The sequence below is a fragment of the Nuphar pumila genome, chromosome 5, assembly GCF_984573655.1.
Source record: "Nuphar pumila chromosome 5, dmNupPumi1.hap1.1, whole genome shotgun sequence".
In the NCBI taxonomy this organism is placed as follows: Eukaryota; Viridiplantae; Streptophyta; class Magnoliopsida; order Nymphaeales; family Nymphaeaceae; genus Nuphar; species Nuphar pumila.
This window is the reverse complement of record NC_143253.1, coordinates 125,760,044-125,785,007: the sequence shown is the minus strand read 5'-3', so window position 1 is coordinate 125,785,007 and position 24,964 is coordinate 125,760,044. Positions and strand designations below refer to the sequence as shown.

The following is a 24,964-nucleotide window of genomic DNA, read 5'->3' as shown; positions in this document are numbered from 1 at the left end:
AAAACTTTTTAATTCATTTATTTTAAAAAATGATTTAAAAAACATAAAACTATAAAAATCTAAAAATAAAAAAATTCAGGAAAATATCTAAAAAGGGACAATATAAAAATGAAGTGATAACTTAGAGGTTTAATCAAATTCTAAAAATTACAATAGCAAAAAATATCATAATTATCACAAAATATTTAAAAAATAAAATGAAATTTGATTCAGATCAGTTTTTTAATAAATGGGTAAAGTGATTATTTAATTCGGAAGGACATATTCAAGCCATTTGATTTTAATAATATTGGTTTTCCCTACTCTAACAGTCTAACCTAAATCCTACCCTGATTGTAAATATATATTAATCCTCAATCCTACGCTACCATACCTCCATCCTACACTATATTATTAAACAAAAACAGAAACTGGCCAAAAAGTTTCCACCTTATAACCTTTTTCAAATGACATTTTTTGTCTATGCTTTTGAAATGGAGAATTTTAAAGTTTCGTTGAACATTCAATATGAGAGTTAGTTTTTCTTAATATATTTTTTAAATTGTTTTACCCGTTGTACAGTTAGAAATTATTTGACCAGCACGAAAGTTGTAAAACAAGTTGGATATACTAGTAATTTATTATGTGAACTTGATTGGCGAGATAGTGGGTAAGGGTATGGACATAATAAGTTGTGTAAATTTAATAACTTTTATTTTTGGTAACCTTTTTTCGCATGTATTTTTAGATGCAAGTTTCTAATCTTTGTTTTCATTCTGCATGTCTTTCGGGGAGCATCGCTAGGTTGTTCCTCTTAAATAGGGATGGCAATGGACAGGGGCGGTGGCGGGGGATAGGGTCTCCACCCCCGCCCCCTCTCAAGATTAGAACCTCCATCCCGGCACGGGGATGGATTTTAACCTCCACCTCTGCATTCATCCCTGTTTCATGTCCTCTATCCCCGGTTCAAACGAGGATGGGGCGGGTGCGGGGCCCCGTTCCCCATAGTCTATTGCCATCCTTTAGAAAGACGGGGGATGAGGAGGGGCTAGGCGGGGATCGTGGCGGGGTGGGGAAAAGTGCAAGTCCATCCCCGCCTCCATCCCTGAACAGGGATGAATTTAACCTTCGTCTCCGTCTCCATCCCTGTTTCATACCCTTCATCCCCAGTCCAAACAGGGAGGGTGGGAAAAAGTGTAAGTTCATCCTCGCTTCCATCCTCGAACGGGGATGGATTTTAACCTTCGTCCCTGCCTCCATCTCTGTTTCATACCCTTCATCCCCGGTCCAAACGGGGCGAGGCGGGGTGGGGCCCCACTTTCACTCGGTCTAGTACGTAAGGCCTTCTAAAGTTTATGTTTTTTTATTGGAACGTGTATCTAAAAATTTTGACGCCAAGTTTTTAATTAATAGACATTGATACGAGATTTTGGTACACGATGGTGCGAGTTTTCGAAAATTACATCTCAGCATTTATGTTATAAAAATAATACGATCATATATATATATATATAGTATAAAAGAAATGCTAAGAAAAGCAAAACCACGGGCACATTTAGAAGCCAGAAAGATGTAGGAAAAGAGAACTGAGGTCAAAAAACAGTACTATTTTTCTGACCTTTCCAAACGAGCGAAAATGTTTTGCTGAGAAACATTTTGAAAAAAAACATAACTTTTGATCATAGTGTTTCCTATAAGGAGAGACGCCCCCTCTCTCGTCCCTCCTCTCTCACCCTTTCTCTGTCTTTGCAGTAGCTTGACCTACCCAAACTGGCCAGATGTGTCCACCATTGCCGGCGATGCCATCATCGTGGATGGCACCCCCATCGACGGCGGACCAAGCACTAAATCAACGGTGCCATTTTCACCGTCTTGGTTGGCTGCCCTGTCACCCTTCAACAACAAGATCGAAGAGGAAGCATACATTTGGCTCATCGTTTTGGTAAATGGGTGGTCAAAATTTGGGTTCTGAGAGTGATGAGGGATCAAGATAGTTAGGAAGACTAAGGGGGGGGGAGAGATGGAGAGAATTTTAGCCAAGAATAAGATAGTTGTTTGACCCATCTGCAGTTCATGGACGAAGGCAAAAGGTACCTAGGTTGGCCACTTAACCAAAGGCAATAGGTAAATCGTCTGTAACCATGAGGTTGTGACAAAATGCTGGATCAAGCACCATCGTGGTAAAAAAAACCAGTTGAGCTATGACTGTGACCACTGTCAATGGACAAGACATTCAACCCGACTCGAACTCCAAAATTTCAGTTACGAGCATAAAAAAGTGTCAACCCCAATAATATTCAGTTCAACCTGTACTGGATCCTAACAATATGCAGGTTGGGTTGGGGCTCTGATCCATGCAACTCCAGTTTTTTCCAGAATTTTAATTCTGCCTTGGAGAGAGGGAATACTATTAGAGGAAAGAGAGGGAATACTATTAGAGGAATCACTAATGCAAACTAATTTACTGTGAGATCGTCATAGGACATAGCTTAATTTAGCATAATTGACAAAAGGTTTCCCAATTTAAAAGCAACTTACAAAGAACTGCCCATCTCAGATATTACATTCAACTGTCGTGTTTATCTACAAATTGGGAATCAGATAGGTTATAATTGGATATCCAATCTAAATCCAACACTTTCCAGATTTAATCCTTATAATGAGATCTGGATGTGGATTCCGATTTGCTAAATCAGATTGTTTTTTGCTGAGAAAATCAATGGTCTTTTGGTTCTGTCTTAATCTAGAAAGCTGATCCATTTGTTCAATTGTTAGTGAGCCCCAACTGTCCATGGATGATAAACTGTTTTTTGTGTAGCATGAGAAATTTTTTCATGCACAACCAAATAAGCAAAAAAATTTCTCTTTTGTTTTCACCCTGTTTTTTTCATCCTACACAAACAAGCAAAAATTTTTCTTTTGGAAAACTTCTCATAGGCAAAACTTTATTTTTCTATGAGACTTTTTATCGCTTTCAAACTTGCAAAAATCAAAATATCACATAATTTGACTAGGTATAGTTATAACAATGGGCCAATATCTCAAGCAACATGTAGAAGCAAAATATTGAAAGTAATATATTTTTAAACAATAATTAAATAAAAAAATAAAGAACAATCTCAAGCTAATGATGTAAGGGCTGCCTCTTGTAAAAATTTATGAAAAGTATACACAAGTATGAGAATGATCTCTTGCATGCCTTCTTGAATCTCAGAATTGATATAAAAACTATACAAATTATGTTTAATTTAAAAAAACTTTAGTGGCAACCTCAATGGAAGTGAGAGAAGCAGAGATGAGAGATGTCTGATGGTTTCAATGAAAGTAAGCTAAATTTACACATATAATAAAGGTGTAAGAGAAGGTTGCAAAGGTCTTATTATCTCATGTCTTACTTTGTTTGAGAGAGATACAATTATTGTCACCACAATAAATGAAACTAAGTTTGGTATAAGTTTTACTTATATAAGAAACAGGTTTCCTATATTTTTAGGAACAAGTTTCATATTCATTTTATTTATGAAATAAAATTTGATACTGGTTTCACTTATATAAGAAACTGATTTCTTATATTCTTAAGGACGAGTTTCTTGGTGTTTCTAAAACTAGTTTCAATGTTTTTTAAACCAGTTTCGTACTGGTACCAGGTAGGGATACATGGGAAAAAATATGGTTTATATGTAACTATGACATCATGTCTCTTTGATGGTTTTTAATTAGAAAAGTAGGACCAACATTTGGTTTGAAAACTTATAAATTTGATGCAAGTGCATATACAACTTATTAGCTGTTCAAACCTACGATATTAAACCCAAACCTATTCTTGGGATTCAATATGAAATCAAATCAGACATGTTTATTGGCTGTCAAAATTCATATAGCTTACCGACTTCTCATCCAGTTCCAAGTGGATTCAAGGAGTGAACTCAGTTATCCCAGTACTCTAAGTAAGCTGCCAAGTTATTCACAAGTTAAATAGAGAACTTTTAGACCTTTGGATGGGGGTAACAGGTGGCTCCTTGGTACAACCAATTGGATTTGCTTGAGGTTATTTGAGACAAGTGAAACATTTAATTAATTTAGCCAGGTATGTTTATTTTACCTTCACAAAAATTTTGAGGGCAAAGAGGACTCATTAATCAGATATTTTGTTAAATTAAAAATGCACTAAAGTTTCAATTGATTTAAAAACAAATTACCAACAATGGATTTAATATATAAGGAAAACTCAGTTTATAGGATGAAGAGGAAGCGACCTCAAGTAAAATGAAAAAATAAACTCAATGTCAAGAATTCCATGAGAGGGAAAGAGAGATAAAGGACAGAATGGGTTGGCTTCCTTCTCCTAGCAAAATGTAGAGAGAGAGAGAGAGCACCTGCTGGATTCTTGCCGATATTCTTTTGCATTCTCCTTCGTCAATTTATGACAATTAAGGCTTAAGAAGAAAAAAAAAAGTAAAAAAAGGAAAATGTTAAGGGAAAATTTGTTATTTTCTTCACAAACTCATGCTAAACTTGAGTTAGCTTAACATTGGTGGTGTGGATTCCAACTGAAACCTACAAAAGTTGGGTGGTTAGTTGTAAGATTCTAAACATTACTCAGGCCTAAGTGAAAAATCCGACTTCTCTTCTTTTGTAAACTGTTTTTTTTTTTTGATAAAAAGTAGGAGGGTTTTAAGTTTCAAACTTAGATAATTTTACGAGTAGCTAATTGTTCGAAGCACAACCATAAGCTTCCCTCCAAAATTAAACCTCCTTGATCTCTCCATTTCCTTTTCAAGTACTTCATAATCTAGCTTTTTGTTTTACGAACCAACTATTTAATTGTTCACAAAACGCATACAATTCTCATCTTATATTGATTTATTATTTCCCAAGACTTTCTGATAAACAAGCAAAACGAAAACCAAAGTCTCACAAAAATTAACAGGGACAATTTGCCCTTCTAAGCTGTTGTCCACTAATTGCCGTGGGGAACAGGCCCGGCAGCCCGACTAGCCAAGCTGACCCAGCCCGCCAAAGGCCGGGATTGGGTTATGGTTTTAGGCCCGGGATGGTTAGCTACCGGGACGAAACACAGCCGTTATATACGTGGGCTGGATTGGCCCGCTGGATTCCAAGCCAGCCCAACGTGCATGAACTATTTATTATTTTTTAATAATATAAAAAATATAAAAAATTTAATTAATTACATAGTAACTTGATAACTATTATTATTTACCTAATTAGTTGTATTAATTTATAAAAATTAGAAAGATAATTAGTTGGTACATGAAATTTTGTTAATTATTTATTATTTATCTAATTAGTTGCACTAATTAATTGGGTTTGGTTTGGTTTGGGTCGGGCCCCGACCCAGCCCGCATTGGGGGGGGGGGGGGGGGGGGGGGGGGGGCAAGTCATTGACTGCTCTTCAAACTCGAGCCCATTAAAAATCGGGTCAAAGCCCGACCGTTAATAAAATGGGCCGGGCCACATTTAAAGCCCGGCGGGCCGAGCGCTAAACGGGCTGGTCCGGCCCGATGCCCACCCCTAGTCATGACTCATATCATACCCAATGATTTCCGATATTACCATACCAAACTCGATCCATTTAATCCGACCCATTTAACCTCCTTTTTATCAGCCATCGACCCTGCGCACGGCGAAAGTAAGCAACCACCTCTCTCTCTCTCTCTCGGGTCTCTAGGGTTTGAAGGGGGCGCAATGGCGGGAGCGGGAATGCCTCCTTACCCACAGCCATGGGCTCCATCGCCCGCTCTACCTCCACCTATGCAGCCCGACATCCCTCCCATGCGAACCCAACCTACCTACGACGAGGTACCCTCTCTCTCTCTCTGTGCTTCTGTGGCTCCTCCTCTTCTTCTGCCTAGGCTTTTTTTCTTTTGGGTATTCTTCTATCGAGTGTTTTATCTTGTTTTCAGATGAGGACCATCTTCATATCGGGCCTCCCCGCCGACGTTAAGGAGCGGGAGATCCAGAACCTCCTGCGGTGGCTGCCCGGATACGAGGCCTCCCAGATCAACTACAAAGGCGAGCAGCCCATGGGCTTCGCCCTCTTCTCCACCGGCCAGTTCGCCATTGCCGCCAAAGACGCCATTCAGGTAATTCCTTCCCCCACTTTACCCGCCTGCACGAATCTAGAGTTTCTTCGCATTTGTTATCCTTGGTTAAGCGTCGCTTCCGATTCTTGAATCTGGAGCATTTTGTGAAATGTAAATCCAGTCGTTTTATTACTTAACGCGAAGACGTTGCTTGGATTATACGCCATGTCGTTGCAATTGAAAATTGATTGCCCTTGTTGTTTTTGTTGTTTCTTCCTTAAAATTCAGATAATCTCGGATTCCGTCTTGCAATACGCTATGGCATGGTCGAGAACTAGAGATCGTAGTCCCAACTCCCAATTTATCCTGTAGATTGTGCCAAGCTTGGAAGATTATGAGATCATCTGTGTATTTGCAATGTTTCTCTGTCGTAAAAGATTAACGGTTGAGCGAGCGTGCATCATGTGAAGGGTTCTTTGAGTTTTTGTTATGAAATGAGAAAATAAATTCTTTGAAGATTACTGTACCATACCTCCCTGATATTTGAAGTCCATTTTGCAACCACTTGTGGGTCTATCCATAGTGCACATTTCATTATAGTGTCACCTAGGAAGATATGTATAATGTTGTTCTTTTACTAGTTATCTGATATTTTTTGTTTCTGCGGCTGTTTCATCTCTTCTGCTTATATGTTGGGGTATTTTGGACATCTTAGATGACTAGGAGAACAGTTTAATTATATAACTAGTTTGTTTCATGAATTAAATATATTTTTATTCTCATTTGTACTCTAGAGTTTACATGCTACCTAAGCTACTTCCAGGGCCAAGGTGGGATTATTAAGTTTTTTGGTATATATGGTCCAGTCTTATTGAAGATTTATGTGAATCTTCTCTCAGTATAAAGGAGTTTACTTTTGTCTTGAAATTTGAGCACAATCATGGGTTGAGATTAAATATTCAATTTCAAGTGTCTGCCTCTGCACATTGTGATTTTTCATATTGGGAATTTCTTGGAGAGGAATATCCTCTGGCTACTAAGATGCTTCTGTATATAAATGTGGTTTTCTTTTTGAAAATTTGTGGTCATCTTTTAGGAGTGTATCATGCACTTTTTGGGACTTGCAGTGCACTTTTGTTTGTGTTGCAGGTTCTTCAACTGTGCTCATCATATACTTGACATTTCTCATCTGTGATGTCATTGGAAAAGTCCTGCAAAGTTCCATGAAAGGAGAAGTTTGAGTTGGACAGCTGTTTGCTCGTCTGAGTTTAAGTACTTGAGGGCTTAGGACGAATTCTAACAAATATTCTGGACTATTATTCTGTGCCTGTTTGGGATGAAAAAAACCGAAGTCATCTTACAACTTTGGTTTGTTATTATGCTATAGGAGGTTTCAAGTGTTGTAGAATTTTCCTTTTTGACCGTATTATTTCTTTTTCTAACTGGGACTTAAGTCCACACCCTGACAAAATTGGGTTATTTTTGGTGGTTTTTAGTTTATAGTTCTTTTCAGAGCACAACCACTTTTATTACAGCTTGGATGATGAGACAATGGTTTCCTTAGGGATGGAAATAAAAATATTGACATACAAGTCCAACAAAGTCGATAGTACAAATTGATGGCCTAAATGTTCAAGTCTTATGGTGTGTGACTAATTGGCCATTCAAACGATGCCCTTGAAAACGACAAAGGGGAACACAGAGGAGACAGATGAAAATATGTGAGAATAACACATCGTAAGAAACAAAATGTATAATGGTCATGCTACGTAGGCCAGGGTGGCAAGGCCTGATTCAATCAACTACTCATATTGGTCCATTGCAAAAGATCCCCTTGCCCTGATATTACTGCAAGTATAAATACATATAGACCAGAGTGGGATCCCATGTATTCAAATTTCAAAGTACTGATAAATCCTCTTGAATCACAAGCGCCACCAAGCGGCTTTGATCTCCCTATCTCCAAACATCATTTTACTTTATCAATATGATCAAATCCATGGCATGCCCCTTGAAAAGGGCCTCCTCGATGAACCTCCTATTAAGGGTCAGAAGTGAGGCACAACTTTAGATATGCTACTCCACTCCCCCCCCCCCCCCCCCCCCCCCCCACCCCCCCTCCCCCCCACCCCCCCCGATTTTTGTTGGAATTATCAACGTCAGTTTCCCATAATTCCCTTCTATGCTGCATTATTTAGCCAGAATGTTAGCATGACTCCATATTAATTTTGCTGTTATGCTTTGGGAGGCTAGCCATGAATTATGCTTTAGTTTTGCTCAAAATCTCAGTGAGCTTGTGTTGGAAAACATTCATATGGATGGGTGCGTTTTGGTGAATTGGGCTTTTTCTTTTTAGATTTTTTATTTTGTATAATTGGCTGGAAAATTGAGTTTTTTTGGGTGTTTTCTTATGCTTGTAGTATGTTGGTTTGAGTTTAATCGCTCTAAGCAGTGCTAATAATTGATCATTCTTCTTTTTACATGTGTTATATATGTCTTCAGGATATGGTTTTTGATAGAGAGACACAGTCGGTTTTGCATACTGAGATGGCAAAGAAGAATTTATTTGTCAAAAGAGGTTTGTTATTGCAGTTTTAACCTTCTAGTTGATTAGTATTGCTGGACTTGGAAATTATCTTTCCATAACTATTTATTTCCACAATGGCTGTGATTAGTATTGCCGAAAACTGCCTTAATGAACTAAAATTCTTATGATCAGACATTATCTCATTATTAACATAAAGCTTTTATGTTTTTTCATTGTTCTTATGATGAGAACATGGTATGTGCACATAAATGGATTGAAAAAGGGTGCTTCCTGCCTTATCTTTTTTTTTTTTTTGGGTTTTCGTGGGATGGCTTTTCGAAGTTTATAGGGGAATGCAAGATTTTCATGATAATAGTTGATGGGCTTATGGAGAGTTTGAACTTTGGATAGATGAAGAACAAATAAGTTTTATTTTTAATATTTTTTGAATTGAAGAAAGTTTAAATCAATTCAAGCAGCACCACAATGTTTTTCAACATATTTTTTGTAAATATGAGATAGTGTTGCGTTGCCTATGTAGATGATTTTTTTTATGCTTTTAACACAATTTAGAAGTCAACAAGAACCATATATGGAAAAAGAAAGGATAGTTTAAAGAGTAATTTGTAACTGTAATGCAGGTACACATGTGAATGTGGACATAACATAATCATTTTTATTCTTTTGTTGATAAGCTTCCCTTGGTTACACAAGTTATCTATGTTAAAGTCCATCCATTCATTTATGTTTCTGGCTAAAAGTGAAGTCAACCTGTGATCTTTCAACCTCTCATTAACTCAAGGTCTTTAACATTTATAGAATATGCCTTCCTCCTTGACTTAAGTCCACCCATTTATTTATTTTTCAGGCTCAAGCTTAAGTCCACATATGATCTTTCAACCTCCCGTTGCTTCTCTTCAGGTCTTAACAGTAATGGGCGGGTCACCACCTCCATGACTTTTTGAATTCTACAGAATTGTGTGTGTGTGCACCATCAACATTGTCATTTCTTTTGTTGACAAGCTTATCTTGTCTGCAAAGTTGGCTTGTTAAGTCCTATTTTTCTGTTATTTATGTTTCAGGCTAAAACTTAAGTCACCCCCTTGGCCCTTGCAATCTTTTAGTGTTAATGCCTTCCACCAAGTACTAACGTTGATCTCCTCCTCCTTGACTTTCTTCCATGTGTGGGGTCACGTGCATGTGTGTGTGTGTGTGTGTGTGAGAGAGAGAGAGAGAGAGAGAGAGAGAGAGAGAGGTTGGGTGATTTGGTCAACAATGTTTTGTGATTTTTTTTCTCCCACTCCCTCTATATTTTCCATTTTGTGAATTTGACAGCGTAGATCATGGTCACAAATCTCGTTCTCGGGAATTTCTTGGCAATGGAATATCTTGGGAAATTTTCAAAATTCTTGATTTTTGGGGAAAATATCGAGAAACAATTGGTTTTAAAAATGTCATATTAAATATTTAATAAGGATATTGTAAAAATTTATGAATAAATACATAGGTATGGGTGGTTGCAAAATATTATCTTTTGATAAATAACATACACAAATAATCATGTATTAAAAAGGAAGTGGAATATGTGCTCTTCTGTGAGTCTTAATAACATACATCCTTTTTGGACCATTGGGACTTTGGTTGTTGTTTGAAGCCTATGTCACATGGGTGCGGGTACGGGTGCGGAGCAATTTAAAAAATTTTGGACACGGGGACACAAATATATATATATATTAAATATAAATATATATATATATATATATATATATATAACAATAATAAGATTGTAAATTTTAAAGCAAAAATAAAAAAGTAATTCTATTGAAGTAACAACACAAACTTACCAAAATATAACACATAAAGAAGCTTGTGAGTGAAACTAAAAACTAAACACAAAATCGTATGCAGTACGCACCAAAATATGTAAATAAAGTTAATAAACACTTCAAAAAAAAAAATAACGGGAGCTCCACCCCTCTCACTGTGTGCCTGACAGAAAATAACAGAGGCAGGGGGCTCCGCTCCATGTTGAAAAACTGTGACGGAGGCAGGGGCCTCCGTCCCCTGTTGAAAAAATGCGATTGAGGCAGGGGGCTCCGGCCCCTGCCGGAAAACTGACCTGAGGTAGGGGGCTCCGCCCCTTGCCGGAAAATCAAACGGAGGTAGAGGGCTCTGAAATGAAATGGGGATCTTCGAAACACGAGCTTTGATTAACAAGAGCAAGTGTCAAGAATGACACTAAAGCATAACCCTTAAAAAGGGTATAACTGGAAACAAAATAAAAATAAAAATGTATTCTTTATTGATATGAAAAACCAATTGCTTAAGAAGCATTGGAGTAAAATACAAGAGGGGCTGCACCCCTTTATATACACAGCTGAAAGAGGACTCAATAGAGCTGTTGGGCACAGTCCAACAGCTCTATTGCTAGTCAAGTCTGGACAGGACTTGACTAGCAACAGTCATTCTAGTTCAAACTGAACTAGATGACATAAAGACAAAAAATAAAAATAAAGGAAAAAATACAGAAAAGAAAGAAATTAAAAATGTATTTATATATATATAATAATATAATATTATTATATATACATATATGTACAGTTTTACATTTTAACACTCCCCCTCAAACTTACGGTACAATGAGCGAAAGTTTGTCTAAGAGAAAGTGAAATCGGGGAGCAGCGAGAGGCTTTGTAAAGAGGTCTGCTAACTGATATTCTGAAGTGACATATGGCAGATCAATTATCCCGTGTAGATATTCCTCTCTGACGTAGTGACAATCCATTTCGATGTGTTTGGTGCGTTCGTGGAATGTTCTGTTACTGGCAATGTAGATCGCACTTTTGTTGTCACAACACATTTGTGAAGCCTTTGTTGCTTCAACTCCCATGTCCGCAAGCAGTCGTCGGAGCCAAACTACTTCCATGGTCGTGGTTGCCATGGCTCTGTATTCAGCTTCGGTGGATGAGAGAGATACCTTATGCTGCTTTTTACACCTCCACGAGATTAATGATTCCCCTAAAAAGACACAAAAGCCAGTGGTTGAGTGTCTGTTATTGGGATCACCTCCCCAATCAGCATCAGTATATGCAATTAAATCAAGAGAAGAGGAGGAAGATAAGAAAAGTCCTCGTGAAAGAGAGGACTTGATGTATCTGATAATACACATGACTGCTCCCATATGAACAGAAGTAGGAGCATGTTGAAATTGACTTGCTGTATGAACAACATGTGCTATATCTGGTCTGGTAATGGATAGATAGGAAAGTGCCCCGACAAGCTGTCTGTAAGGAGTAGGGTCTGCAAGAAGTTCTCCATCATCAATCTTCATTTTAACATTAACAACTTCTGGAGTGTCAACTTTCTTATCATCAGTAATACCAGACCTGAAAACAATATCAAAAGCAAATTTAGTCTGAGATAATAAATATCCTTTAGGAGAATAAGCAACTTCAATGCCTAAAAAATATCTCAACAAGCCCAAATCAGTCATTTCAAAATGAGATTTAAGAAGTGTTTTGATTGTTTCAACTCCCTGTTTATCGCTTCCGGTGATGATCATATCATCCACATAGAGAAGAAGCACAATGATCCCTGCATCAGAATTCTTAATAAACAAAGCAGTGTCAGTTAAACAGAATTGAAAACCAATATCAATCATAACACGACTAAACCTATCATACCAAGCTTTTGGTGCTTGTTTAAGTCCATAAAGAGCTTTTTCTAAGCGAAGGACTTTACCCTTAGGAATACTTAGACCAGGAGGGGGTTCCATATATACTTCTTCAACTAGCTTTCCATTTAAAAAAGCATTTTTGACATCCATTTGAAAAATAGACCATTTTTTGATAGAAGCTAAGGCAATTAAGGTTCGGACAGTAGTCATACGAGCCACCAGAGCAAAGGTTTCTTCATAATCAATCCCATATTCTTGGGCATAACCTTTGGCTACTAAACGGGCTTTATATCTTTCAAGAGTACCATCACTCTTGGTTTTTATTTTATAAACCCATCGACATCCTATAGTTTTCTTCCCTGGAGGAAGATCTTGAATATTCCATGTAGAAGCCTTTTCAAGTGCATCTAATTCAACTTTCATGGCTTCTATCCATTTGATATCATTTTTTGCTTGAAAATATGTGGATGGTTCTTCATATGAGTGAATTAATGCAATAACTGCCCTATATGTGGGTGAGAAAGACTCGTACGATACAAACTTTTCTGGAGGCCTCGAGATTCGGGATGATTGTCTAGTTGGAATGTTAGAATATTTCTCAAGTGCACATGGAGTATTAGACTCTTGTCGCCTGGAATATTGAATACTAGTATCTCTATGAACTTCTTCATTTTCAACATTAAGATCAATAATTCTTGGATCATCATCAAAGTTACAATCAAGGTCATATTCATCAGATGTTGATGTTAGATCTAGCAAAAAGGAGTACTCAGTGACGTCTTTTAATTTTCTAAAATCAAAGAAGCTCTCCTTTTCAAGAAAGGAAACATTTCTAGACACATATAGTTTATTATTTTTGAAGTCAAAACATCTATAACCTTTCTTGTTTTTAGCATATCCTAAAAAGGCACAGGGAATCGCACGAGGGGAAAGTTTATCATTTTTGTCAGTAAATATAAAACATTTGCACCCAAATATTCTTAATCTAGAGTAGTCTGGAGAAATGTTCATAAGTTTTTCAATGGGAGTGATATTTTGTAACGAAGAAGATGGCATCCTATTAATGAGATAGGTGGCAGTTAAGGCAGCTTCTGCCCAAAAGTCTTTAGGGACTTGATTTGATATTAATAAAGTTATAGTGGTTTCTATAATATGGCGATGTTTTCGTTCTGCCAGTCCATTTTGTTGAGGTGTATAAGGACAAGATCTTTGATGTGTGATGCCATGCAATTTAAGATAATTTTGAAAATCTGTGGATAAAAACTCTCCCCCTGAATCTGTGCGAAAAATAGTAATATCATTTTGAAATTTGTTTTTAACCATATTATGAAAAGTTTGAAAGTATGAAAATACTTCAGACTTATGTTTGAGAAAGTACATCCACGTATGTCGGGAGAAATCATCGACAAAAATAACATAGTAAACAAATCCTCCTTTAGAAATTACTGGTGCAGGACCCCAAACATCCGAGTGTATTAATTCAAGTGGTCTTGAAGAGAAAAAGGTTCTGTTCTGAAATGGTAATCTTTTCATTTTGCCGAGAATACAATCTTTACAATTAAATGATTCAGAGTTACAAAATTTCCCTAGATTTGGAAAATGTTGGATTTTGGCTATATGTGGGTGACCAAGTCTCTTATGCCACAGTTCCAACTCTATTTTTTGAATATTATAACAAAAAGCTTTCTTCGGCATTTCCAAAAAATCCATGTAATAGAGTCCTCCTTATCTATGGCCTTCCCCAATCAGCTTGCCTGACTGGCGATCCTGTACCCAACAACCATGAGAAGAAAAAGAAATATTACACCCATAATCAGAAATTTGAGATACAGATAAAAGATTTAAATTTAATTTGGGAACATGTCTAATTTCTGGAATAAAAAAATTTTTTGTTTTATAAATTTTTTCAAAATCTCCTATTCCTTCTATTTCAAGAGAAGTCCCATCAGCAGTAAAGACCTTTGACACACTTGTTTTATTTTTAACACATTTGGATAGACTTTGATTATTTGGGGTCATATGAAAAGATGCACCAGAGTCAAGAAGCCAAGAAATTTTACCTAAATCAGAAAAAGATGAGGCTGCTGCGCCGGTTGAAGCTTCAGATGAGGAAGAGGCACCTTTGATGAGAGGCTGAAGGATCTCCATTAGTTGGGCCAGGGAAACTGGTGCATCCTGATCTTTAGGCTCCGATCCAGCAATTGCAACTCTTTTTTCTCTCAGCTCCTTAAGTTTGGGACATTGTGGCCTGTAGTGTCCCGGTTCATGACAGTGATGACAAATAACTTTCTTCTTATCATAGTCACCATTTTGTCGGTTAAAGTGAGGAGGCCTATATGATCGAACATGATTCCCTGGTCTAGACACGGCTAAAACGGAATCATCTTCAATTTTTAAAGAACCTTTCCGGAGACGATTTTCTTCCATTGTTAACTCTTCAATAGTTTCAACAATAGAAGGAATTTTTCCCCGGTGAAGTAGGGCCGATTTAGTGGATTCAAATTCCGGCCTTAATCCAGTGATAAACTGGTAAAAATGTTCAACATCGAGTTGTTTCTGACGAAGCTCGATGTCTTCGGCACAATGCCACTTTGGTTCTAAAAGGGAAAGTTCTTCCCAAAGTTCGGACAACCCATTGTAATATTCACGAATAGTTTTGTCTCCTTGTGTCATCATTCGAACTTTTTATTGGAGGTTGCACACGTGTGCAATATCTTTAAGGGAATACATATTCTTAAGGTATTCCCATGCCTTATCGGCATGATCAAATTTGGCAAGACTTGAGCATTTTTTAATGTCAACGCTATTGATAAGCCATGACATTATCTTCGCATGAGATATTCTCCATTCTTTCCATTTCTTCTCGTATGAGGCAATAGCCTTGATTTTCTCTTCTTCCGATAGAGGGACGTCTTTATCTCCCTCCTTTTTAGTAAGAGATAGCTTAGGTTCCGAATCGGAACCATCCACAATCCCCCATAAGCCTTTTCCCCATATATGGTGCTTCATGATTGAAGCCCATGTTACATAGTTCGTATCGCTTAGTTTCATAGGCATGATGGTGACTTTATCATTGTCATCCATCGATTACAAGGAGAGAAAGAATAGGGATAGAAGAGAAACAAGAAGGAAAATGAGAAAGAAAAAAAAAAAAACAATACAACAAGATGTGAAATCTTCTCCAATGAAGTGATAAAACACTTCTCTTCAAGTGGCGAACACTTTTGCAAACGGGCACGAAAACCGAGGCAGCTTTTCCTCAAGATTTAGTACTTCCGCGGCTCTGATACCATGAAATGAAATGGGGATCTTCGAAACACGAGCTTTGATTAACAAGAGCAAGTGTCAAGAATGACACTAAAGCATAACCCTTAAAAAGGGTATAACTGAAAACAAAATAAAAATAAAAATGTATTCTTTATTGATATGAAAAACCAATTGCTTAAGAAGCATTGGAGTAAAATACAAGAGGGGCTGCACCCCTTTATATACACAGCTGAAAGAGGACTCAATAGAGCTGTTGGGCACAGTCCAACAGCTCTATTGCTAGTCAAGTCTGGACAGGACTTGACTAGCAACAGTCATTCTAGTTCAAACTGAACTAGATGACATAAAGACAAAAAATAAAAATAAAGGAAAAAAATACAGAAAAGAAAGAAATTAAAAATGTATTTATATATATATAATAATATAATATTATTATATATACATATATGTACAGTTTTACATTTTAACAGGCTCTGCCCCCAACCGAAAAAGCAAATTGAGGCAAGGGGGCGGAGCCCCATACTGGAAAACAGATCCAAGGCAGGGTGCTCTGCCCCTTGCCGGAAAAGAAGCTTAGGCAGGGGCTTCCGCCCCCTGCCGAAAAACAAGAACGAGGCAGGGGGGCTCCGCCCCTGCCGGAGAAAGAGGAAGAAGAACGGAAAAGGGAGGAGGGATATACCTGAGAGGACCGGTGGTTGGGGTCTGGGTCGCCAGCGAGCCTGAAGGGGACGAGGAGCGAGGGATGGGTGGGAGATAGGGAGCGATCGACGGGGAGGAGTCTGCCGTCTGCCCCTCCCCCTGCGTAGAGGGTCAAGCCCCGACCCGATACCGTCTTGGAACCGGCTTGGGCCCAGATTTGGACCCGACCCGAGTCCAAATTAATTTTGATAAATGGACAAAAATAGACTCGGTCAAAGTTGACCGAGTCCAAAATGTAGACAGACTCGGCCCTGGTGCGTTGACCGAGTCCGATACTTAGTTGACCGTGTCCGCCCCGTGTCCGAAGCCGCATCCGTGTCGGGGCGTGTCGACACGTGTGCGTCGACCTTTTAGCCGAGTCCGTGTTACTTAGCTTGAAGCATTTTCTTGAGTATAAGAGAAATCTTGGCATCAACAACATCCTACATAATAACTTTTGGTTGGGAAGTGCTTTCTTTGTGGAAGTGATTGTATGATCCTTAACCAAATATTTTGAAATTTCCTTATTTTGATTGAAGGATGGTCCCAGGAGCTTTTAGCCGTTTGGTTTGTTACAAGGCTATGTCACATGGATACAGCCATTTTTATGAAGTTTCCAGTATGACTTGTCTATTAGGGGATACAGAACAGCAGTCAAAATGAAGTATCCATGTGACATAGTTATAAGGTTACCACAATGTTTCTGGCTGGGTATCCAGATGGTGATGTTCCTGATTGATAAGATTGCCAGCCATGGATGTAGGGGGCAGGGGCCGGTCAACATTTCTCTGTTGTTACCCTGTACTCATGTTGTCTTACACTCGATCTTCCCAGATGACTGCATCCTGTTTTCTTTGGTAATTGTAGATATCTTAGCTAGCTTTTTAGTTTCTCTGGGTCAATTGATTATTTGCTATTCTTGTCTTTATCTGGCATTCTTTTATATGCATTTGCTGATCTTAGCTATCTTTCTGCTTTCTGTTTAGCAGCTATTTTTCTTGGAGTTTCCTTTTCTTTCAATCTAAAATATAGGTACATGTAGAATATTACTACACGCACACAGGATGGTTTTTGTAAAGAAGAATAGCCATTGCCATTTGGTAGATATTTTTCTTGGAGTTTGTGTTGTGTTTCAAGCCAAAATAAATCATGTGGAATTTGCTGGATAGTCACGTGATGTTTATAGATACATACTCACAGGATGCTTTTTGTAAAGTAGGCTAACCATTGTCTCTCGATCTTGGCTATTGGCTGTTGCTATTATCATGTTATCTATAAGATTCCATTTGTTTGATATGTAATGTAGCTCCTAACAACTGCATCATCTGCTCGTTTTGATTAGATGGTTTTACTTATTTCATACATAAATATTTCCAAAGTATATTCTTTGTTTTTTAGTTGTCCCCTCATGGTCATGTATGACTGTTCTTGCTGTATAGAAGGTTGGTAATCATTTGATCTACTTTTGTGATTCATTGCTAGGTGTAGTTACTGATTCAACTGCATTTGATCAAAGTAAACGCATGAAGACAGGGGGTGATTATACTCATGGTGGTTATCCACATCCTGGTTCTTACCCTCCTGCTCCACCTGTCTGGGGACCACAAGGGTATATACCTTTTTTTTCCTTTTTTCCCTTCTGATGATTACTACTAGATGTGGACACTATATGATCTGAAATTACAAATTTGTTTATTTAATTTTCTGTTTCATTGATCTGAAATTATATATATATATATATATATATATATATATATATATATATATATATATATATATATATATATATATACTTTCCCTCTTTATGCAATGGTGTGAAATGTTTGTCTTTGGTTATCAGATATATGCTGCCTGCAACTCCATATGATCCATACGGAGCCTATACTGTTCTTCAGGTGCCCAGGCCTGCTCCTGTCTCTCTTCCTGCCCCATCCGGCTATGCACCTCTTCAGGTACAGAAATTGTACATCCTGCTGATCTGGGTGTGCTGCATTGCACAGGCGTGATCTTGTGAAAGCCGTATGGATTGCTTTTTTATTCTTACCAATAAGTGGGTGTACATTTGAACTCCCTGCAACATATATGGTGCATGCTCATGTTGGAATGCATGCTTGCACATGCATGCAGTGTATGTGTGGTAAACAGTTAACTATCATGTTAGATCGTTTCAGAGTAGTTTACTGGCTTGCCAGAGGCATGCATCCTGGTTGCTTCTTCCAGTCCCCTTTTATCGACCTTGTGGGTGTGTGGGCATGCACACATGAATGCCTTTGTGTGTGTGCATGCTCACCTGACTGGTTTTCTGTTTCATCTGTATATACTTTGGTGTCCTAAAATTGATAGACACATAGAAACAAACTTAATTAAGGCAAAATAAAGAAACACACTTGGACTGAAGGTATGGTACATAGCTGGTACTTGCTTATGAAAACCTCATTTCAATGACTATGATACTTGCTCATGAAAACCTCATTTTGATTACTATGATGGCATTTTTCCACCTTTGGTATACAATTTTTTTCTCATGACAAATCCATAATTTGAGGTGGGTATGAACAATGGTATTTTGTGATGCCCCTTTGTGTATTCATGCCAAATGAGACTGACAAATCTTTGTCTCCACACAGTAGTCAATATGATCAGGGTACGTCTTCTGTCTTAAACATTATGAACAAGGAAACACAATTTGTTTTTCATAATTTTGGGGATGTGGCACCTTTATGAGCTGCCTGATGGGCTATTTTTGAGAAATTCAGAGATAAGGGAAACCACTGTCACCGATATCGCCGATATTTTGAAAATATCATGATATTATCAGCTATTTCAAGGTAGCCGATAATATCGGGAATATATCATGATATTTTTTGAGAAAATTTATTTATTTATTTATTTTAAGTTTGCATTTCCTATTTTTTGTTTCTTTTATATTTTAAAACCTTTAAAACATGCTTTTTTATATATTTTTTTAAAGAAAAATAATACAAACCTTATTATTTTCTTAGTTTTTTTGTTGTTATTTATATATTTTTTAATTTTTTAAACTCCCGAGATTTTCCTATATTCCCTAGATTTATCAACTTTTGAAAATCTCTCCGAGAAATACCCTCGCCGAGAATCTCAATACAATGTATAATACATCTGAATGGCTTAGGATATCACCTAATTGGTGATATGGAAAGATCTGCTAAATCATCCTTCTCATCAAACCAATACAGTTCCTGGATGATAAGTGTTGGGGAAGTATGTTGTGGTGTCTAGAGAGCGGCTAGAATGAGAATGAGCTTGCTTAACATGGTAATAATGGTCAATTTCACAAATATTGTTGTTGGAATTTCTTGGCTAGGGAAAATCTCATGATAATATATATATATATATATATATATATATATATATATATATATATATATATATAGTAAATATTGGCTACTAATGAGGGTAAGGAACTAAGTAATGAGTAGAAATCAGTCTTTTGTTAAAAAAATTACATTTTTTTAGATCAAATGTTATGGATGTGATCTACATGGTTTGTTTAGTAGGAAACTTGTTTTGAATCATGTGATTATCACAAGTAAATTTTTTAAAGGGGTACAAAAATTAACAGCCCACAATGTGCCAAAATTTCATAACTCAAAACGTCACACACACACATATATAGTTAATATTTGGTGCTATTGAAGGCACAAAATTATATCGAACTATTGAGCTGGAAATCATTAGTTTTAGATTTCTTTTGCAGATTAAATCCTATGGATGTGATCTACACGCTTTGTTTAGTGGGAAATGAGTCTTGACTCATATGATTGTGATACAAAACAGGTTTTTAAGGGCTTCAAAAATTAATGGTCTGCAATGCATTAAAATTTCATGACTCAAAAATTCATATTTTTGGATTGAAATAACACGATCCAAGGTTTGATCCTTGGCGAATAAACTATCTTGAACACATCTTTGTCGTTAGATTGAGTCAATAAAGCTTGAAGCTCTGATTTCTACCTCAATAATTTCATATAATTTTGTGCCTTTAATGGCACCAAATATTAACCCATAAATAAATAAATAAATAAATATATATATATAGTGGTAAAATTGCTATATTCTCAAAATGGGTGATATTTGGAAACATCATGATTTTGTGGTATTTTTATCATGATAAAAAGGCATAATATTTAAAAAAAATCACCGATGTTTGACACATTTATTCATATAGTACTTAAACTACTCCAAGTATAGTTTCTTGTATGCATGTAATGTTTCCATACTATATATTTCTATCAAGTAGGCTGCAAATGGATTGTATTTGTTTGGGTTTTCAGTTTGTATCCCAGTGTCCCACACTTTATTTTCAGATATGGATTGTAAATTAAAACCCAAAAGATTCGGATCAGATTTGGATTCATACTATAGGTGTTTTTCAGATTTGGATCAATATTTTATGTTGGACATGTATTCATATTTGGATCAAGTTGAAGTTTTTACGTGTGGAAAGTTGAAACCCTTGTTTTCAACCTTTTTCTGTTCAGTACTACCACAAATTTTGGTCAAGGATTCAACTGCACTGTTATCCCATCTAACTTGGATCTGGACTTGCATTCTGACCTGCTGCTTAAATTTCAGATTTGGATTTGGATCTGGATCTGACATAGTCCAGCCAAAGTCCGACTGTTTGCACCCCTATCCAGAATCTCTTAATTGATCCAGTATTACCTAAATTATGTACATCTTTGCATTGACCATATTGGACAGTAATGTGCATGGAAAAATTTGATCAGCTGAGTCGGTTACAATTTTCCAGATTGTTTCACGTCAGATGCCCGTAATACCATTCAGGATCTCTCTCTCTCTGATGTTTTATCATTTACAATTGTCTGATTAACTTTCCTGGTTGTCACCCGTCCTTTTTTTGTGATGAAACTCATGCCTGCAAGATAGGTCTTAAAGCGTCCAGTATGTTTAAAGTAACGGCCAGTTCTGATGATAGCTAATACCTTGTTTTACAGTTTTTTGGAAATAGATATGTGAAGTGGTGTTTGGCTGTCACTTGCACTTGGAACTTCTTTCGAAGAGTGTAGAATGAGATCAAACATGTTCTGAGAAAATGGGCATACTTGTTTTATCAAAATTGATTTTATATTACCGGTACCCCTGCTCTTGTTCTCTCTCTTTTCTCTTCTCCTCACACATACCCTTGGAACTTTCATCCATCATTTTTGACACTATTCTTTCCATGGGTTTGCTAGAAAATGATTGGGAAGGTGCTTTCCCACCCTATGCACTACTTTCCAAGCAAGCGTTGATTAGAAAGTTACCAGAAAAATGAGGACTGAAATCTTCATTTCCCCACAAACTCATTTTTTTGACAATTTCTGTCCTTGCATAATACTACGGCTGGTTCCCCAACATAAATGATGATCTTTTCTACTTGCTGAACTACCAATGTTTGCATTGCTGCTCAAAACTGAAAAGAGAAAAATTGACAATTTGCAGAGTGCTAGTGGCGGGGTTTGTGAGAGAAATGCATATGTCCATTCCTTGGGGGGGGGGGGGGGGCATGGTGTGTAGGGATTTGCATTGCAAATTCATGGTCAACGTGAAAAGAAACTCATGATGACTGTGGGCCCTGCCGGAAACTGGAGTTGGCATGCTTGTTTCACTTGTGTACGAAAATGGAGGGTTTCATATGTAAACCCCCATTTTTCATGTGTAAATTGGGTGAAACAAACGAGCCCTTATTGTTTGGATGTTTTTGAAAGCTTATTGTCATTCAAGAACTGATTTAGCACAAAAGTAATTTTTGAAGACTGATCCAAGCAAGCTAAACGTTTCTCTTTTACTATTTTGGCAGAATATGAAAGACAATCCTCCTTGCAACACTCTTTTTATTGGTAATCTTGGAGAGAACACTATTGAAGAAGAACTGATGGGCTTGTTCAGTGGGTATGCTTTCCTGAGAATTCAGAAGATTCTACTGCTGCTTTCTGTATGCTGCTTCCGTTATTTTGTGTCACATGAACGTGATGCAGATTTAGACATGGCGTGAATACAAAACATGGATTTGTGAATTTTAAGAAAATTAGGACACACACACAGGCGAAGCAGTTATTTCTGACTCATTGGCAGCTAAGGATGTTATGGCCATTTATTTGATATCAATGGGAACTGCAGGTCATTAAAAGAAAATAAAAGTAGGATTTCTGTCACTCAGAGAGGTTGACATTAGCAGAGAGTAGGGCTGGAAAACGAGAGCCGAGCTTGGCCTGTTCAAGTTTGACTTGTTTAGGCTATACCCAACTTGATCTTGTGAGGAGCTGAGCTGAGCTCGAGTTAAATGAGCCAAACCGATCTCAAGCTAAATGAGCCAAGCCGAGCTCGACGTAGAGATTGGAAACAGATGAAGCAGATCCACTTTGATAGTAGCATCATCCCCTGTGGATTCATCATAAATTCATGGTAGCATGTCCATGATTATCTCTGGGGTAGATGTGGTCACAGTGTGACTTACTGCAATTAGTGTCATGGAATGTACATTACTACATTTATGTTTACTTGACAATCACATATCTAATACCATCGAGTTCATTTCACATGATACCAATGGATGGGGTTATTTCAGATGACTGCTACGTTAATGAATTCAATTTATTGTAACAAACAGCATCAGGGGATGCATCAGTAATTGCAATTATGGCCTCATCTAGCATTATGATTTTATAAAATTTTGATAACTATTAGAACTTTTATGCGAACTTTCTATCCCATGAAGGATTTTCCTGGTCATTGTGCCATGCAGAACCTGCATTATTCTTTATGGGTGTTGTAAAGTGGTTGGTGAGTATCTTTTTCAAAAATGATTGTTGACTTCTGCTCATTCAATTAATTAGTTTTCAACAATACCAGGAAAATGCTCAAAAAAGTGGACACAATATAACCTTGGGCACTGACTTGATCACAGCCAGACTTGGCTTTGATCATGTTCTGACCATGCTGCCATATTGTTAGACTCCATGTTGTGTCGTGTCATGCAGGACTCATACTTAAGTATGTGTCCTTGCAGTGGTATATTTCTCATTGGTGAGTCCCTTTGAATTGTTTTGTGGCTTAGAGTCTTAGACTGCTGGTTATGAACTAATATCATTGGTTAATAAGTAATTTTTCTTGGTTTTTGCTCGCCTATATATACAGACAGCCTGGCTTCAAACAAATGAAGGTTTTGCGGCAGGAGAGAAATACAGTCTGTTTCATTGAATTTGAGGTAAGTGAATCTCTACTCTGTAGACAAAAAGTATCGCTTGCAATGTCTTGGATCATCTGAATTAGTTTATGCTTCTGGATCACTTTGCTGTTTCGCTTGAAAACACTGGTTATTTGGAAAAGAAATTTTTATTTGTTTTGCATGTAACTTTGTATTCATTTGAACTGCTATTCACCTTAGTCGCCAACTTATGCTTTGTGTAATGACACCGAGTTTTTCTGCTTATGCTTCTGGCTTACGTTTCCTTGTAGGATGTTGACAGTGCCTCAGCCGTGCACCAAAACTTACAAGGAGCTGTTATCCCTAGCTCCGGTCGTGGTGGAATGCGCATCCAATATCCTCTACATAATTGAAAATAACTTTTGGTTCATTTCATTTTCACATTTTCTGCCTTTTACCTCTTAATTCTGGTGAGTCTGTTGGTTGTCCATATACCTAAATATCAGTAATAGGCCTAATGTTTCCAAAATAACCAGTAGCTCTGGTCATAGGTTTGATGCACGCTTGAAGATTTACCTGGCCCCTAACATTTGTCTGAGCTCCTGGACAGTCTTCCAAAGTCTGCTTTCCTTTTGGTTAAAGACCTGAAGCTGAACCTTGTTTTTTAAACTCAGATCTTTACTGCCAATTTTCTTCTGTATAGCAGTTACTGAGAGCTTTGGCGTCATACTTGTGCTGTTGGATAACTGCAGTTCTCTATATAAAAGTAGCAACATTGTTTCCTTGACAGTTTGTACATTTTCGAAAAATCCATTTGGGAAAAGAAAAGACAGAGGAAATGGAGTTGCTGATGCTAATGGTGGTGTGCCTACCTATCCATTAGCCTGAAGGGATGTATTCTGCTTTTTATGCATCTAAAGGAAGATTTGAGTGTAGAAATGGGGGGCATTGCGATCATCATGTTTCATCTCACATCATCCATCATCTCATTTTTGGTAGTGCTATATGCATGGTGATCATTGGTGCCATGGCATTATTCTAAGGGTGGCTGGCAATACATTCCGCATTATTGGTTAGCAGAACCATGGGCATCCAGCATGTATAGAAGACATTGGATTGTGGTTTGGCATAAATGTGTATTTGATAGGCAGTAAGCATGTCTCAGGAATTCGGTTCAGAATCTGCAGTTGTTTTACATTGACATTAGGGATGACATTTTAGTTACATTATTTCGCTTCAATGTTTGCTTGTTCTCATGGTTACTCATCTATTTTCATTTGTCTCCAGTTTCATCTCTTCTCATACTCATGAAGATTTCAGTGTCAATGTGCACATGCATGCATGCTCATACATAGAACATGCTCATGCAATAATGCATGCATCCTGACATTTTGAGCCATGGTTCCCTCGATGGTGGCCATGATATTGATTATAACTTTCTATGCACCTCTGACTACCGATTCACCTGCTCTTTGGTTCAACTCTGGTTCCTAGTTTGTTATGCAGATGCCTGATTTTTATGTGCAGCCTGAATATTGTGTTGAAGAGCAGTGGATGCTGGTTTCAACGTCAGCCAACTTAGTCAACCTGTTTGTTCATTCCCA

General features: G+C 37.5%; 1 protein-coding gene across 2 annotated transcripts; it reads left to right on the top strand.

Moving 5' to 3' along the window:
* The first annotated feature begins 5,631 nt into the window (after positions 1-5,631).
* Positions 5,632-24,630, top strand: LOC149838569 (uncharacterized). Of its 2 annotated transcripts, none has more exons than XR_016431975.1 (9): positions 5,632-5,799; positions 5,904-6,083; positions 8,526-8,601; positions 17,654-17,780; positions 18,012-18,123; positions 22,014-22,105; positions 23,351-23,420; positions 23,672-23,830; positions 23,912-24,099. XR_016431975.1 is itself a non-coding variant. In XM_090006667.1 (9 exons), the coding sequence occupies exons 1-9, from the start codon at positions 5,686-5,688 to the stop codon at positions 24,246-24,248; spliced, it is 945 nt and encodes a 314-aa protein (XP_089862793.1). In that variant the 5' UTR covers positions 5,632-5,685; the 3' UTR covers positions 24,249-24,630. The 2 variants fall into 2 exon arrangements, 1 of the variants encoding a protein (XP_089862793.1); XM_090006667.1 differs by lacking the exon at positions 23,912-24,099 and adding an exon at positions 24,160-24,630 and having other exon boundaries at positions 23,672-23,756.
* The last annotated feature ends 334 nt before the right edge of the window (positions 24,631-24,964 follow it).